The sequence below is a fragment of the Phyllobates terribilis genome, unplaced genomic scaffold (assembly GCF_046119375.1).
Source record: "Phyllobates terribilis strain yellow unplaced genomic scaffold, ASM4611937v1 Scaffold_99__1_contigs__length_5935540, whole genome shotgun sequence".
NCBI classification, from domain to species: domain Eukaryota; kingdom Metazoa; phylum Chordata; class Amphibia; order Anura; family Dendrobatidae; genus Phyllobates; species Phyllobates terribilis.
Window position 1 is genome coordinate 5,658,653 of NW_027362859.1, and position 15,049 is coordinate 5,673,701.

The 15,049-nt window shown below is 43.6% G+C and overlaps 1 protein-coding gene across 1 annotated transcript in view; it reads left to right on the top strand.

Moving 5' to 3' along the window:
- LOC141198721 (gastrula zinc finger protein XlCGF66.1-like) overlaps positions 1–12,973 on the top strand; it is a 31,316-nt gene extending 18,343 nt beyond the window's left edge. The window contains exons 7-8 of the mRNA XM_073663138.1: positions 9,149–9,239; positions 11,320–12,973. Coding sequence (XP_073519239.1) covers positions 9,149–9,239; positions 11,320–12,245 — 1,017 coding nt within the window. The 3' untranslated portion in view covers positions 12,246–12,973. The remainder of the gene's footprint in view (positions 1–9,148; positions 9,240–11,319) is intronic.
- Positions 12,974–15,049: the final 2,076 nt, after the last annotated feature.

Consider the following 15,049-nt stretch of genomic DNA (forward strand, 5'->3'; position numbering starts at 1 on the left):
CAAATGCCCTTTTAAGGGCTACCTGCAGTGTATACTAGTTATGTGTTGAAAGGAGCCGCTCACTAGCTCCATAATACCACCAAAAAATAGCTCTTTTCAGAGCTGAAGGCACACAACAAAGTCAGAGTACAAGGAGGGAGAGATTGTGTATTAGGTAGTGTTCTTCCAGTGTCCATATTAAAACAGCTCTTGTCAGAGGCAAAGTGTTACGGGTCCGGGTGGTGCAACCTCTGTGCTGCGGTGCAAGGAGGGACCCAGAGGGGCGTGGCTAAGTATCAACTCGAACCGACCCTGGTCGTACAGCGGCTAACGACTCCGTGACCAGGGAGGGACCGAGCAGAGGGACCAGGTGCTACTCTGGGGACGACCTTGTAAGAGAGCAGGTGACTCCCACGGGTCAGATGGCTGGGACTGACCGGTACAGCAGATGCGCACAGCAAGCAGGCAGAAGTCTCTAGGTTAGCAGACAGGCAGTCACGGCAAATGACAGCAGGAGCCTCCAGGCAGGCTATCAGGTGGTCACGGCAAGTGACGGCCAAGCAGGCTGAAGTCTCTAGGTTAGCAGACAGGTGGTCACGGCAAGTGACAGCAGGAGCCTCCAGGTAGGCTATCAGGTGGTCACGACAAGTGACGGCCAAGCCTCCAGGTAGGCTAGCAGGTAACAGGCGAGTGCTCCCAGGTGAGCGGGCTAGCAGGCACGGCAGGTAGCAGGCAGGTAACTGGCAGGTGCTTCCTGGTAAGCAGGCGGACTTGCCCATAGACAGACTGGCGGGTTGAACAGAATACAGACTGTCGGACTGGAGAGTAGTCAGGCTGGCAGACTGGAACAGTAGTCAGACTGGCAACGGGACCTGAGGGCTGAAGCAGAGGTAAGTACACTGTGTTCCAAATTATTATGCAAATAATATTTTCTCAGATTTTCCCAAATTACCTATATGAATTGCAGTCATTGTAATTTTCCAGTCAAATAACTATTAGAGTACAGTTGAAAGGTTTTTGTACAAACTGCCTATGATAACAGTATATTTTTAAAAAAATAAAATACTCAAACTGCACTCAAAATGCATGTTCCAAATTATTATGCACAGCAGAGTTTTCAACCTTTTCATTTGAATAAAGAACAAAAAAATGGTCATTTTTGCAATTATAAGCATTAGCAGGTTATTACTAACTGAAATCAAACAGTTTTCACCTCAAAACTTTATTCTAAGTGATGTTACATTTGCACATAGGACCGCTTGTTCGAAAGGAGCTTCTGAACTCTCTCGTCCATTGAATTTGTCAGGTTTTGGATGGTTTCTGCTTCAATTGTTTTGCATGAGGACAGAATACCCTCCCAGAGCTTTTGCTTAGATGTGAACTGCCTCCCGCCATCATAGACACTCCTTTTGATGATGCTCCAGAGGTTCTCAATGGGGTTAAGGTCAGGGGAGCATGGGGGCCACACCATAAGTTTGTCCCCTTTTATGCCCACTCCATCCATCTGGACCATCGAACTGTTTTGTTCACCGATGAGTGCCGTGCAGCGCTTGATGGTCCAGATGGATGGAGTGCAGGATGGCTGGTTGATGGACACCCCATGCAAACACGGCTACGGCGCCAACAAGGAGGAGGTGGAGTAATGTTTTGGGCTGGAATCATAGGGAGAGAGATTGTCGGCCCCTTTAGGATCCCTGAAGGGGTAAAGATGAACTCCATAATGTATGTGGAGTTTCTCAAACAGCACTTCCTGCCATGGTTCAAGAAGAAGAACCGTGCATTCCGCAGCAAGATCATTTTCATGTATGATAATGCACCGTCTCATGCTGCACATAACACATCTGCATCTCTGGCTGCTATGGGCATAAAAGGGGACAAACTTATGGTGTGGCCCCCATGCTCCCCTGACCTTAACCCCATTGAGAACCTCTGGAGCATCATCAAAAGGAGTGTCTATGATGGCGGGAGGCAGTTTACATCTAAGCAACAGCTCTGGGAGGGTATTCTGTCCTCATGCAAAACAATTAAAGCAGAAACCATCCAAAACCTGACAAATTCAATGGACGAGAGAGTTCAGAAGCTCCTTTCGGACAAGGGGTCCTATGTGCAAATGTGACATCACCTAGAATAAAGTTTTGAGGTGAAAACTGTTTGATTTCAGTTTGTAATAACCTGCTAATGCTTATAATTGCAAACATGACCATTTTTTTGTTCTTTATTAAAATGAAAAGGTTGAAAACTCTGCTGTGCATAATAATTTGGAACATGCATTTTGAGTGCAGTTTGCGTGTTTTATTTTTTTAAAAATATACTGTTATCATAGGCAGTTTGTACAAAAACCTTTCAATTGTACTCTAATAGTTATTTGACTGGAAAATTACAATGACTGCAATTCATATAGGTAATTTGGGAAAATCTGAGAAAATATTATTTGCATAATAATTTGGAACACAGTGTATACTGTGCATCGACTGTTGCTCGGGCACCTCCATTTTGGAGTAGGTGCCTTATATATGGGAGGTCCTCGGGCTATTGGCCGGGGACTCCTTAGGACGGCAGCAGGAAGAGGAGCGCTGGAGGACGCCGCTCGGGGAGCGAGGAGGTGAGAGGGACGGCATCTCTGCCTGGCAAAGGGCAGAGACGCCGTTGCTACACAAAGCAATATTTTTCCAGCACACACAGAAGTAGCATTTTGTGCTGCCTTTTTTTTTTTTTAGCACCGGTCTATTTTCCCTGCTGTTTTAGGGGTCAGAGCCTGGCTTCTGCTGTCCACATTAGTCCACTTAAAAAGGTGTTTGGCGCCCTACACAAAGCAGTAGTCCAAACATTTCCTACTGCCTGCTACAAAGCATGCACCAGGCCATTTTAACCACTATTTTGGCTGTGACAGCTTGGTTTGTGCCATCAACATCTGAAAATCTGTCAACAAAACCCAAAATGCCAAAAAAGTCTGCTATTAAGGGATGTGGACGTGGTGTTTTCAGTGGTGCGCGAGAAGGCACTCAGTCTGTGTCAGGTCAGAAGAAGCTTGATGCATCCACTATGTTCCTGGAAAAAAATTCCGGTCTGGAACGTAAACGTGTGTGGAAGCCACAAGAGCGAGAGCAGATTCTGTCTTGGATAGCAGACAAGGCCTCTATGCATTTGTCAAGCAGCAACAAATCTTCCACGACCACACAGTCTACTGTGGATACACAGAAGGCTGGCTCATCCAATCCTGAAGCTGGTTCTCCTTCCTCCCGCCACTATCGGTCACAGAAGACATATGACACCAAGCTTGGCCACTCCGAGGATCTGTTTGGTACGTATCCTTTGGTTGGCTCTGGCCTATCACCGTGCAGCATTGAAGAGGGACAAGAGGAGGTGGCGTGCGTTGATGCTCAAGTATTTGAGGACCTATGGCCAGAAGAAAGCCACTTGGCGGAACATCATTTTTTGTCTCCATAGGTGGAGGCTGATGATGATGAGACACAGTTGCTATCAGGTCAGCCTACAATGTTAACTAGGAAGGAGGATGAGATGGAAGATGAGGTGGTCGATGATGAGTCTACTGATCCAACCTGGACCGTTGGCATGCATAGCCATGACAGCAACACAGAGGAAGATGGATATGTAGCACCAACACAGGCACCAAGGGGTCGTGGTTTTCCCAGAGTGAGAGCTGGGTCAACTGTTCCCAAGAGCACTCCCGCTGTGCGCCAAGTCAGGGCAAGGGGGCATTCAGCTGCTGTGTGGAATTTTTTTTCTGAAAGTCCTTCAGAGAAAAACATTGTAGTCTGCCATACCAAGTTGAGCAGAGGCCAGGGCAAAGGCAACCTACATACCTATATATCCACTGGGCAGCATCCTGGTAACGATGACATGTATTCCAATTTCTTGTTGATGCCTCCAATGTATAGTTATATGTCTGTAAATCACACTAAATGTATTTAGCCATTTTCCTCCATATCATGAATTGCTCTCATCTATTATATATTTTTTTTGTATAGGCAATATGCACTTACTATACAAACTTGGATTCTTATATAAATTGATTATTATGTTGTATATTTTGAGAATGTGTTATATATTCACATTATATTTTGCTGATTAATTTACAGTTCTGATGAAGGCCGTATGAGGTCGATATGTCAAATTAATTTTGAAGAATCATGTAAATAAATTCCTAAAAAATCTTTTCACCGTATCTTGGAGTGCCAGGTACCTTCACCAAGTCACCTAGGATGTTCTTACAAACTTCATCTACACGGAGGATTTTACTCTGCGTCAAAATTAAAACTCGTGCATTCCATGTGAAATACTTGACCACTACACTTACTATGAATAAAGTGGTTCGGTCCCATCTCCCAAGGTCTCTGAACGCTCCATAGGCCCACTCGGCATAGGACAGAGTAGCAAGCCGCGGCCAACCAATGGAAGCTCCCACCCTGTTTTACACCTCTGTATTAAAAGGGACAATGAAGCAGGAAATGCTCCCATGCTTTCCAGCATGTTAGCACAAGCCTCTCGGGGCAATTCCTGTCCTCAGACCTCCTGTACTTCAAATTGCCCCTTACAGCTTACCTTGGAAGCAGCGCCAAGTTAAGTCCCAGTACTTCCTGGGGATCCTGCTAGAATTTAACAAACTCAACCCAACCTCCAGATCCCGACTTGGGCAGTCCTTGAGGACCAATGGACTCTGAAAATGAGAAAGCAAGACCCTTCTATCGAGGATTTTCCTCGGGAGGGACCTCACATTCCCAGACCCCACCGGTGGATCATTTTCAGAACCGGGGTAGCATAAGTCGGGAGATGCCCATGCGGTGTGCGAAGATCCTTCAATCTTCTCCTATTCCTGCAAGAAAGGCTGAAACCATCCTTTGCAGGATAATAACCACAGAGGAGCCCTCTCCTTCCAGAGGTTTGCCACGTTAACTTTCAAGAAGTTGTTTACTAGGAACACCACAGGGTTCACCATATACAACCACCCTAGTCTCATCGTGCGGTAAGTGACCTCCCACTTGACTAGGTTCAGTCTATTCCCCCATAACATCTGGAAGAACAGACTGTAGACCCGTGTCCAGAGACACTCTGGCAAGACACAGACACTGCCCAGGTAGATTAACAAGGGGAGCAGGAAAGCTTTGCACAGGCCAACCCTTTTCCTCAGGGTCAAAGACCAACCCTTCCATTGGTCCACTCTTTGGGCGACACCTTTGATTCTGCCTTCCCAGTTTCTCATAGGGTAAGCACCCTGGCCGAAAACGGTGCCCAGGACTTTGGTGTGTTCTTTGGGTTCGGGGAGGGTGTCCGGAAGATCAAACCCAGGATCTCCACCTCCCAGCTTGAGAGTTTCACACTTATCCTGGTTGACCTTGGACTTGGATGCCTCCGAGTAGTGCTCCACTTCTGACATCACCACCATTGCCTCCTCTTGCGAAGAAACAAAGACGGTGACATCGTCCGTGTAGGCCACTACTCTCAGGATAGCCTCCGGCGCCACCCTGCCCATCCGCACCCCTGCCAACGATCCACAATCGATCCTTCTGAGGAAGGGATCAATTGCAAAGGCGCAAAGCGCTAAGAGGACAGCCCTGACGGACACCAGATCCTACCCTGAAAGGTTGTCCAATCCAACCATTTACCAGAGGGAAAGTCTCAGCCCCTGCGTACAAGGTCTTAAGCCAGTCCACAAACCCTCCAGGCAGACCATACCTCAAAAGAGTGGACCAGGGGTACTCATGGTTAACCCGATCAAAGGCTTTTGCCTGATTCAGGGTCAGCAAGAACTCCTTCCAAAGGCCTTGCTCCACGGCCTCTCGGACAACAAGAACAGCACTAAAAGTGCTACGGCCAGGAACACAACAGTGCTGAGCCTCTGAAAGGAGCCGGGGTGCAAACTTCAAAAAGCCGGTTGAAAAGTATCTTAGCCAAAATCTTCCTGTCCACATCGAGAAGTGCTATGGGATGCCAATTCTCAATGCGTGACGGATCCTTAACCTTCGACAAAATGATCAAAGCTGACCTCCTTAATGATCTCGGCAGAGTGCCCGAGAGACACTCATTAAACACCTGAGTCAAGAGGGGGACTAAAGAGTCCCTAAAGGTCCTAAAGAACTCGGATGTTAAGCCATCCAGACCTGGAGACTTTTTGAGTCTAAGCCCATCGATCGCCAGTCTCACTTCCTCTTCAACTTGGAGTACTGCACCTCGTGAGTTGTGATCAGGCTATTATCAGCATAACCATCCCGCTGCTGTGTCTCTTGAAACAATCACTGCATAATCTCAAAGAGGAAGCTTTGAGTGCCCAGCATGTTGGTATGGAGCCAGATTTCCCAATGGGTGTTACTACCCAGCCCAGTCAATATTCTGAGGCAACAATGGGTGATGAAGAGGAAGATGAGGAGGGAGAAGACTTGTTTTTCTGTGCTACCGAGGGGACTCGTAATGCTACAGAGGGGACACCCAACCCAAGCTTCATGTCTGTCCAGGCTGTCATGTCTGTCCAGGCTGGATGGGCTGGAGAGGAGGAGGAGGAGGCGAATTAGTGTGAGGAGAAGATGGGTACTTTTTCTACTGTTGGGGACACAGAACATTTGCCTTTTTGCAGCTTGGCTCACATGGCGCAGTTCATGTGTGTCTGAGGCAAGACCCTCGCGTGATACACATTTTATCCAACAACCTATACTGTTTGGCCAGCTTTCTCGATCGATGGTACAAGGAGAAATTTCCTTCTCTCCTTTTGGAATCACCAAAGAGTTTTACAATGGAATCGTTCAAGAGGGCCATTGTAGATCAGTTGCTGAAAACATCACCCTCAGACAATGCTGGTGGCAGAGGTACCAGCTCATTTGAACACTAAGGGTTGATGGGGAGGTACACGAACACCAGCTCCAACGGAGGTGGGAGGAAAATGTGCACAAATTGGGCAATTTTCAATAAACCAGCACAACAGCAAGGGCTATCTGTGCCTGTAACAATGCCAAGGAGGGCTAAGTTGCAGAACATGGTCAACGACTACTTAAGTGATCATATGTGCGTCCTTTCTGATGTTTCAGTTCCCTTTAATTATTGGGTGTCTAAACTGAACACTTGGCCCAACCTCTCCTTATATGCCTTGGAGGTGCTGGCCTGTCCGGCTGCTAGTGTGGTGTCTGAGCGTGTTTTCAGTTCCGCTGGGGCAATCATCACTGATAGGTGCACACGCCTCTCCACGGAAAATGCAGAGAGACTTACTCTGATTAAATTAAACAAGAACTGGATATCTCCACAGTTTTTAATCCCTCCAGATGACAGCAAGCCAAACTAAATTCACCAAAAATGCAGATTAATGCTACTGCTGTTAACGTCACCCCCTTCCCATAAGAAACCGTTTCCTTCCTTCATCAACCATGACTCAGCCCATAGGGCTAATTTTTTCAAACCCTATGCAGATTGTGCAGTGGACAAACAAGGACAGTATTCCTACTCCAGCCTAACTACTATTTGTGATTGGAGGCGCTTGGGATGGTGGCTCCCTGCGTCAACCATGACTCAGCCCATAGGGCTAATTTTTACAAACCCTATGCAGATTGTGCCGTGGACAAACAAGGACAGTATTCCTACTCTAGCCTAACTACTATTTGTGATTGGAGGCCCTTGGGATGGTGGCTTCCTGCATCAACAATGACGCAAACCCTATGCACATTGTGCAGTGGACAAATCTGAAATGTACAGTGGTCCTACCAAACTAATATTTGTTATTGGAGGCCACAACTACTATAGTACTCCATCGTAGATAATGTTTGACAAGGGAGGCCCTTGTAAAGGAATCTCCCTGTGCCTATGACACAGCCCCCAGGAGTAATTTTTGGAAATACGATGCATATTCTGCAGTGGACCAAGTAGTACAGTATCAAGAAGTCTTCTCTTCCTATATAATCTGGGGAATATTGACAATCAAAATCTCTGAGCCATTTGGAGAAGCTTCTCCAACCCATCCTGGTGGGGGGCACCATATATCCTTTGTCCATTGACTTGCACAAGTGATATATTTGAGCTCGTCATCCAGTTGACTTGACTAGTGAAGCTTTATTTTTCCGGTTCAAAGAGTTCAGCCAAACCTGAGGACCGCAGGCCGCACTCACTGCTACCTTCTAGTACTCCATGTCTCTTGGCCTTTTTCTCTGTAGTCTCTGTCCTTAAATGAGTTAAATAATAGAGTGAGGGCCCTACAATATGAATAAGTTAGGGCACTCTCATGTACACAAGAGGGACCTCCAAAATCTCTAGAGGAGTGCACTTCAAAATGTATGTTACAGGGCTACACAAGGGCTCTCACAAAACTCAGCTTTCCTGCCTACTGCAGGGCCTCTGAACATTTGAATTTAGGGCCACAGTATCACATGGTGGTTGAGGAGGAGGAGAAGGGTCAAGCCCAACGCTACAATGGGCACATTGTAAACTGCTATTGAATATGTATTCCACTATCTGAGTGTCAATGATGGAGGGACCGCCCAAATGTCTAAGTAACAGCTGTCCCAGAGGCACCTGAGGCCTCTCAGGTCAAGGATCTACATACCTACTTTTGGTTTCTAGCTGTGCTTCTAAAGTGCTGGGGAATAGCGAACTAAAAATGATGTATGACGGAGGGACCTACAAAATTTATCAGTCAGGGCCCTCCCAATTGTAAAAGGCGAAAAAAAGCCACAACAGTATGTGTGAACAAAGGCTAAAAGGATATTTTTTAGGTTTCTCTGGTTTATTTAGCCTTATATACCAGTGATTGTGCAGGAAAAACAGTTTCTTAATCTTTTTGGCCTGTTAAATGCAATTTAGGTTAGGTTTGGTAGTTGTTCTTGTGTGTCTGTAAAAGTGGTGTAATACTGCAGCAAACTTATTCCCAGAAACCATATGTGAATCAGAAATGCATGCAGGCACATTCTCCAGGCTCTTCCCATTCTGTTTCATCACTTTCCCATCCATTTCAGCCTTTTCCTTAGGCCCCCAGAACCCTTTGTAGGGTCCAGCAGAAAATTACTCGCATTTCCCATTGACTTACATTGTACTCGATATTCGGAACGAATACGCGATTATTACAAAGTACTCGTTACTAGTATAGCGATTACGAATATTACGGTACTCGCTCATCACTACTGATCATAGATGTGACTTCTCCATCTGTCTGCGACTTGTACAATATTTCTTTCAGGGTGAAGATCTGACCCATATTAATACTACAGAGACATATGTGAGGGGTGATGAGCGGTGTAAAGAGGAGATTCCTACATATGACTACCCAGGTGAGTAGTAACCACTAAATGCAGAAAAGTCACAGATTCTTCTCAGTCACAGGCTGTGGCTGATTTACCGGTCATGTAGTCCAGCTGTATCACGATCGTGTGATCATCATTTTGCATCTAAAACAAAACATTGTCCTCCACCAAAAACTGTTCAAATGACTTTGGACATTGAAACTCCTTTTCTATAGAACTTACAACTTGGAAGATCCACCTACCAACTGAAATTAGAAGATCCTGACTCTTACCTTCCCAGATCTGTAAACTACCAATCCAAATGACAGCATATGTAGAAAGTGTTGACAAGTTAGAAAATCACTTGAAGAAAAATATTCTGATGGGCCTGTGAGAAAAAGCGGAGGGTAATGATGCTCTTGGCTTCATAGAACCCTGATATCTTATTGGATGAATCTACCTTCTCTCCCTTCTGTGCTGCTGAATGTGCTCATATGGTCCCTACAAGACCTGGTCCAGTCTTTCTGGCCAAACTTCACTTTTATGATCGGCAACATTAAACATGCAGTTAAAGCCATGTGTGAATTTTTGTATAATAACAACAGAGTTTCCCTTTACCCTGACTTTTCAATTTCTTTTTAAACTAAATAACTTCAAATAGATAAAGTATACAAAAAACATTACACCTGTGCCATGATATATCTCTAAGCTGTGAGTGGCTGATGGCTGTAAAAAAATGTATTCATGTCTGCAGGAGATATGTTGGCATGACTCGAGCCCTGGTTTCATGGATTCACTCCACGTCATGAATTATATTATCGATCCTAAAGAATTTAGATGCAATTTATCCTGAAATGGGGAGCACTAATACTTTCTCTACTCTTCTGGTCAGGACTTATAGTAGCTCCAACGGTCTAGCATAAATAAGTGCAACTCTAGTTTAGTGTTGGAGTTCTCCCCCCCCCCCACCCCCAAACATACATTCTTGTTGGGGATGTTACTTGTTTTTTTATTCGGTCTTTTTTTTTTTTTTTTACAGGTTCATTCTGTATGATAGTTTGATTGTGGTGGGATTGGCCTGCCTCACTTATGTGAGTCTGTAACTCCCTGGTAGTCTTTCAAAAAAGGTCTCCATTGCCTCTTTCAAATGCCCGAGTTCTAAATGTAAGACACCTCAGCTCTGCACTATTATAAAAAGTTCTCATTAAATGTATATTTCTTCTTGATACTCATCTGACAGAAAATATTGGCCCTTTCTATATTTTAAATTGCCAGGAGCTACCAGGTAGCATACTCTAATTATCCCAGAGAGGTTTCACCACTAGTTACTTTTTTTTTTTTTTTTGATCTTTTCATTAGATGTGTTATTGTCTATAGTCAAAGTTTTGCCCATCACCCTTTAACCCCTCTACATGGATCTGTACTTGCACAAAGACCCCTAGGCTTGGACTTGGTGTTGCCTGCTGTCCTGTGGTGTGAGATGACAAGAAGAATAGTCAGGTTGCAGGATCAGAACCAGGAGGGCAGAGAAAATACAAAATCAGAAAACACAATAGTAGTCAGTAAACGGGCTGGGATCACAAGAAGAAACTAAGAAGAAAATACACAACACGGGAGCTGAACACAGAGGACTTAACCAGCGGAGAACAAGGCTGTATCAGGCAGCTTCCAGCATTATGCATGAGCTTTAGTAGGGTGTGGTGCTTTGCATTTGAGTTAAGTAGGGAGCATATTTGACTTTGGAAGAGCGGATTTTGCTGGATTGGTTTATGGAAGCCATGTTGCTTTTCAAGAGTTTTTGAGCCACTAATGATGTGGAAACCTCTGTTTTTCCATTGACAGACGATGGACCTGAGTGGGGCTTGTTTTTTTGTGAGATGAGTAAAAAATTTTATTGGTATCATTTTCGCATATTTCATATTTGGGAAGCAGAATGAACAAACAGTTGAACACCAAGCTCTACTGGTTCATGCTATGAGGTTTTCTATTAGGCTGTGAACTGTCATTGTCTTGGTGAATGATTCAATATTTTTACATAACTTGCCATTTGTACCAACAGTTTAAGTAGAAATGTTAAAAAATATAAATTTCAAGAATATTTTATTCAAATATTTTTTTTTTTACTTAGATGACTGTACTAGGAGATCAGAGGGACAGCTGACATCTTCAATTTTCAAATCAGATGAGCTTGAGATCTCACAGGATACAATTGAAGTGAATGCCATTACTCCAAATATACCATCATCCCTTCACAGCAAAGATGTGTCATCTGATTCTTTGAAACAGGTCCTATCTTCAGATGCATTACCAACTACTAAGGAAAATCAAAGTCACAAAATAAGCATTAAAAAACCAACTGCTCCTAAAGCGAAGAAGCCAATTGCACAGTCAGAATATGGAAATAGTTTTCCCCTCAAAAAGTTTTTTCTTAAACATCAAAAAATTCACACAGCAAAGAATAGATTTTCTTGTTTCAAGTGTATGAAATGTTTTAACAAGAAAGCAAGTCTTCTTAGTCACCAAAGAACTCACACAGGGGAGAAGCCTTTTTCATGTTCAGAATGTGGGAAATGTTTTTTCCGGAAAGCGCATCTTGTTATACATCAGAGAACTCACACAGGGGAGAAGCCTTTTTCATGTTCAGAATGTGGGAAAGTTTTTACAGGGAAATCATGTCTTATCAAACATCAGAGAACTCACACAGGGGAGAAGCCTTTTTCCTGTTCAGAATGTGGGAAATGTTTTAAGCAGAAATCAGATCTTGTTGCACATCAGAGAACTCACACAGGAGAGAAGCCTTTTTCATGTTTAGAATGTGAGAAATGTTTTACTGTGAAATCAAATCTTGTTAAGCACCAGAGAACTCACACAGGAGAGAAGCCTTTTTCATGTTCAGAATGTGGGAAAGGTTTTGCAGGGAAATCAAGTCTTATCAACCATCAGAGAATTCACACAGGGGAGAAGCCTTTTTCATGTTCAGAATGTGGGAAATGTTTTAACAACAAATTAGCTCTTGTTAGACATCAGAGAACTCACACAGGGGATAAGCCTTAATCCTGTTCAGTATGTGTGAATTTTTTAACCGGAAAGCACATGTTGATAGACATCAGAGAAGTCACTGAGGGGAGACGCCTTTTTTATATCCTTAATGTGGAAAATGTTTTACTTGAAAAGACACACTTTTAGCAAGAAAAAATCTTGCTAAAGAATGAGTGTGTCCTATACACTGGAGGTAGCTTCCTGTGACCGAGAACAATGAGACAGTGTCCTTCCTGATCAGTGAGAGAACTGCTCTCTCCTCAAGCCCCACACTTATCTGATTGGTGCAGAGGAGGAGAGGAAAGTACCGGGACCTTTACAGAGGCTGCACATCCTGACTGAGCCGCTGAAGAACCTAGCTCATGGACCTTTCAGATCATGTAACATTTGTTTTACATATTTTTAAAAGTTGTCAGGTTCCGCTATGAACTGAGCCATTTCTTAATGAGTTTGACCTCCTGAATTCAAATTGTACAATGAGTTTTCCTTTTACTGCTACATATAATTAATAATAAAAGTTTCAGTACTTTGAAACATTATTATTTTTGTAAATATACAGATGCAGAATATTTTGTTATGCCAATTTTCTGATATTTATTTAGAGAAAACGTAGAAACAATTCAAATAACTAAAACCTGTCTAAACCCTATTGCGAATTTTAAACAGTTACAGAAATTGCACTACAAAATTAGTCCTCATTCAGTGACAACTGTTTTTTGCTTGTTTCTTGTACTCCTGTATCGGGTCCTCTCTTAAAATTATACAACAGTAATCTGCAAGCATTGATGGATTTCATTTTCCTTGATATCTTGTCTCCATATCTGCAATACCTTGGTTACATCTCTCACCATCCTCGTCTCTCACTACTCCACAGTTTGGTGTAAGAAAAGTCTAGAATGTCAGAAATTAATCATTAAGGACATGTTACAGCCAAGATCCTTATATGTTTTGAGGAGAAATAACACCAATTCTTCATAGTTACTGTATCTGCTCGAGTTTCCCAAAAAGTTAGTTACCACAAAAGCAAATGTAAACCATACAGCTTTTCCTTGCCCTGCAACAAATGAAGAAACTCCTCATCTTGAAGAAGCTTACGAATCTGAAGTCCAATAAAGACTCCTTCTTTTATATTTGCTTCACTTAACCTTGGAAAATTATCAATCAGATGCAGGAATGCTTTTACATTTTTATCCATAGCCTTTACAAAGTTCTTCACTAGGCCCAACTTGATAAGATTTTGTTACCACCATTGCCTAGGTGGGTCCTCAACTTCTGGATGCAGGACAGTTTACTCCCTTGCTGAAGTGAATGTCGGAGAGGCCAGTCCCTTTTTTTGTAGCAATATTCTCTTGCACGACTATCCCACTCACACAGAAAGCAGCAGTACTTTTGTGCAACAACCCTGATAACATATGTGAACAAGCAGACGTAAGAGCTCCTGCCGAGCATCTAGCTATTTATCCGATAAAGGACCTGACGACCATCCTGAAATTCGTCATCCATCTACCAGTTAACTTTCTGAATGTGGAGGTACTTTGCTCCAGGGGAAAAAAATGACCAGGAAAAGCCACATAAAGACTACGGGAGAAGCAGGCTCTCAGCTCCAAGATGACACCAGTCGTCATGCTGCAGACAGATTGAGCAGGGGAGACGAGGAAGTGGTGGCCAGGCTGTAGCAATTTGCCTGCACAGAAACACAGGTCTCAGCAGGTGCCAGTGGCCTTCTTATAGCAGCTACCCCACACCTGTGCACGGGCTCCAAGTGGAGGAGTTAGTTGTGCAGGAGATGGGAGAGGCAGCCGCGTTGAAGGGGATGAAAAGACCACAAAATTGCATGTGGCACAATACTCACTGCCTCACAGCTTAGTCTGCACCAGTGGGACATACAGGTACCTGAGGAACCTACTTTAAAAGACCTTTTCATTGCAGTAGTACATTGTAAATTCTCTCCATCTGCTTTCAATGTACATTTTGGTGGTCTTAAAGATGAGATAGCAGGTATACGACACAAACTGCAGAAAATAGAGCAGGGGCAGTGGAAGGCAGAGTCAGCGTCATTGAGGACCAGATAGCCGATACAAGCAATGAGAACAGGCTTGCAGAATAGCAAATATCAGCACTGCTGGCAGAAACAGATGATCTTGAAAATAGGTCAAGGCTCAATGATATACCACTTATTGGTGTGCCTGAAATAATAGAAGGCTCCTTTCCTACTGAATTCTTTGAAAACTGGCTGAAATTAATTATCAGGCTTAAAACCTTAACCCTCCTATAAGCTGTAGAATGAGCTCATAGGGTGCTCATCTTCCTCCTGGGCTTCCACAAAGAACTGTGCTGGCTAAAGTTTTACACTACCGGGACAGAGATATTATCCTGCAACAGCCAAGGGATCACCCAGATGTAACAATCAATGGGTCCAAAATCTAGATATTTCCAGATTATTCTATAGAAGTGCAGAAACAAAGAGCCAAATTCATTGACATCAAAAACATCTGAGAGATCTGCACGTTCCATATTCAATTATTATATTTAATAAACCTTTCTGAATTGACGTCTTCAATAAACCAGCAGCACGGGAATTATCCACAAATTTCTCCAGATCCTGATATTAATCGGTTTTGACAAACCCATGGATCCGCAGCAGCTGAACATCAAACTTAAAACGCCAAAGAAAAGAATACAGATCAGGTTAGCACAATCTGATACAAATACTCTTAAATGTTTGTTGGGTAAGACCCTATTTGCGCTACTTTCCCCCTAGTGTTTTTTCTTGGATACAGCAGCAGTACTTTGGAATCGTCTCCCAGTCTGGCAATTGT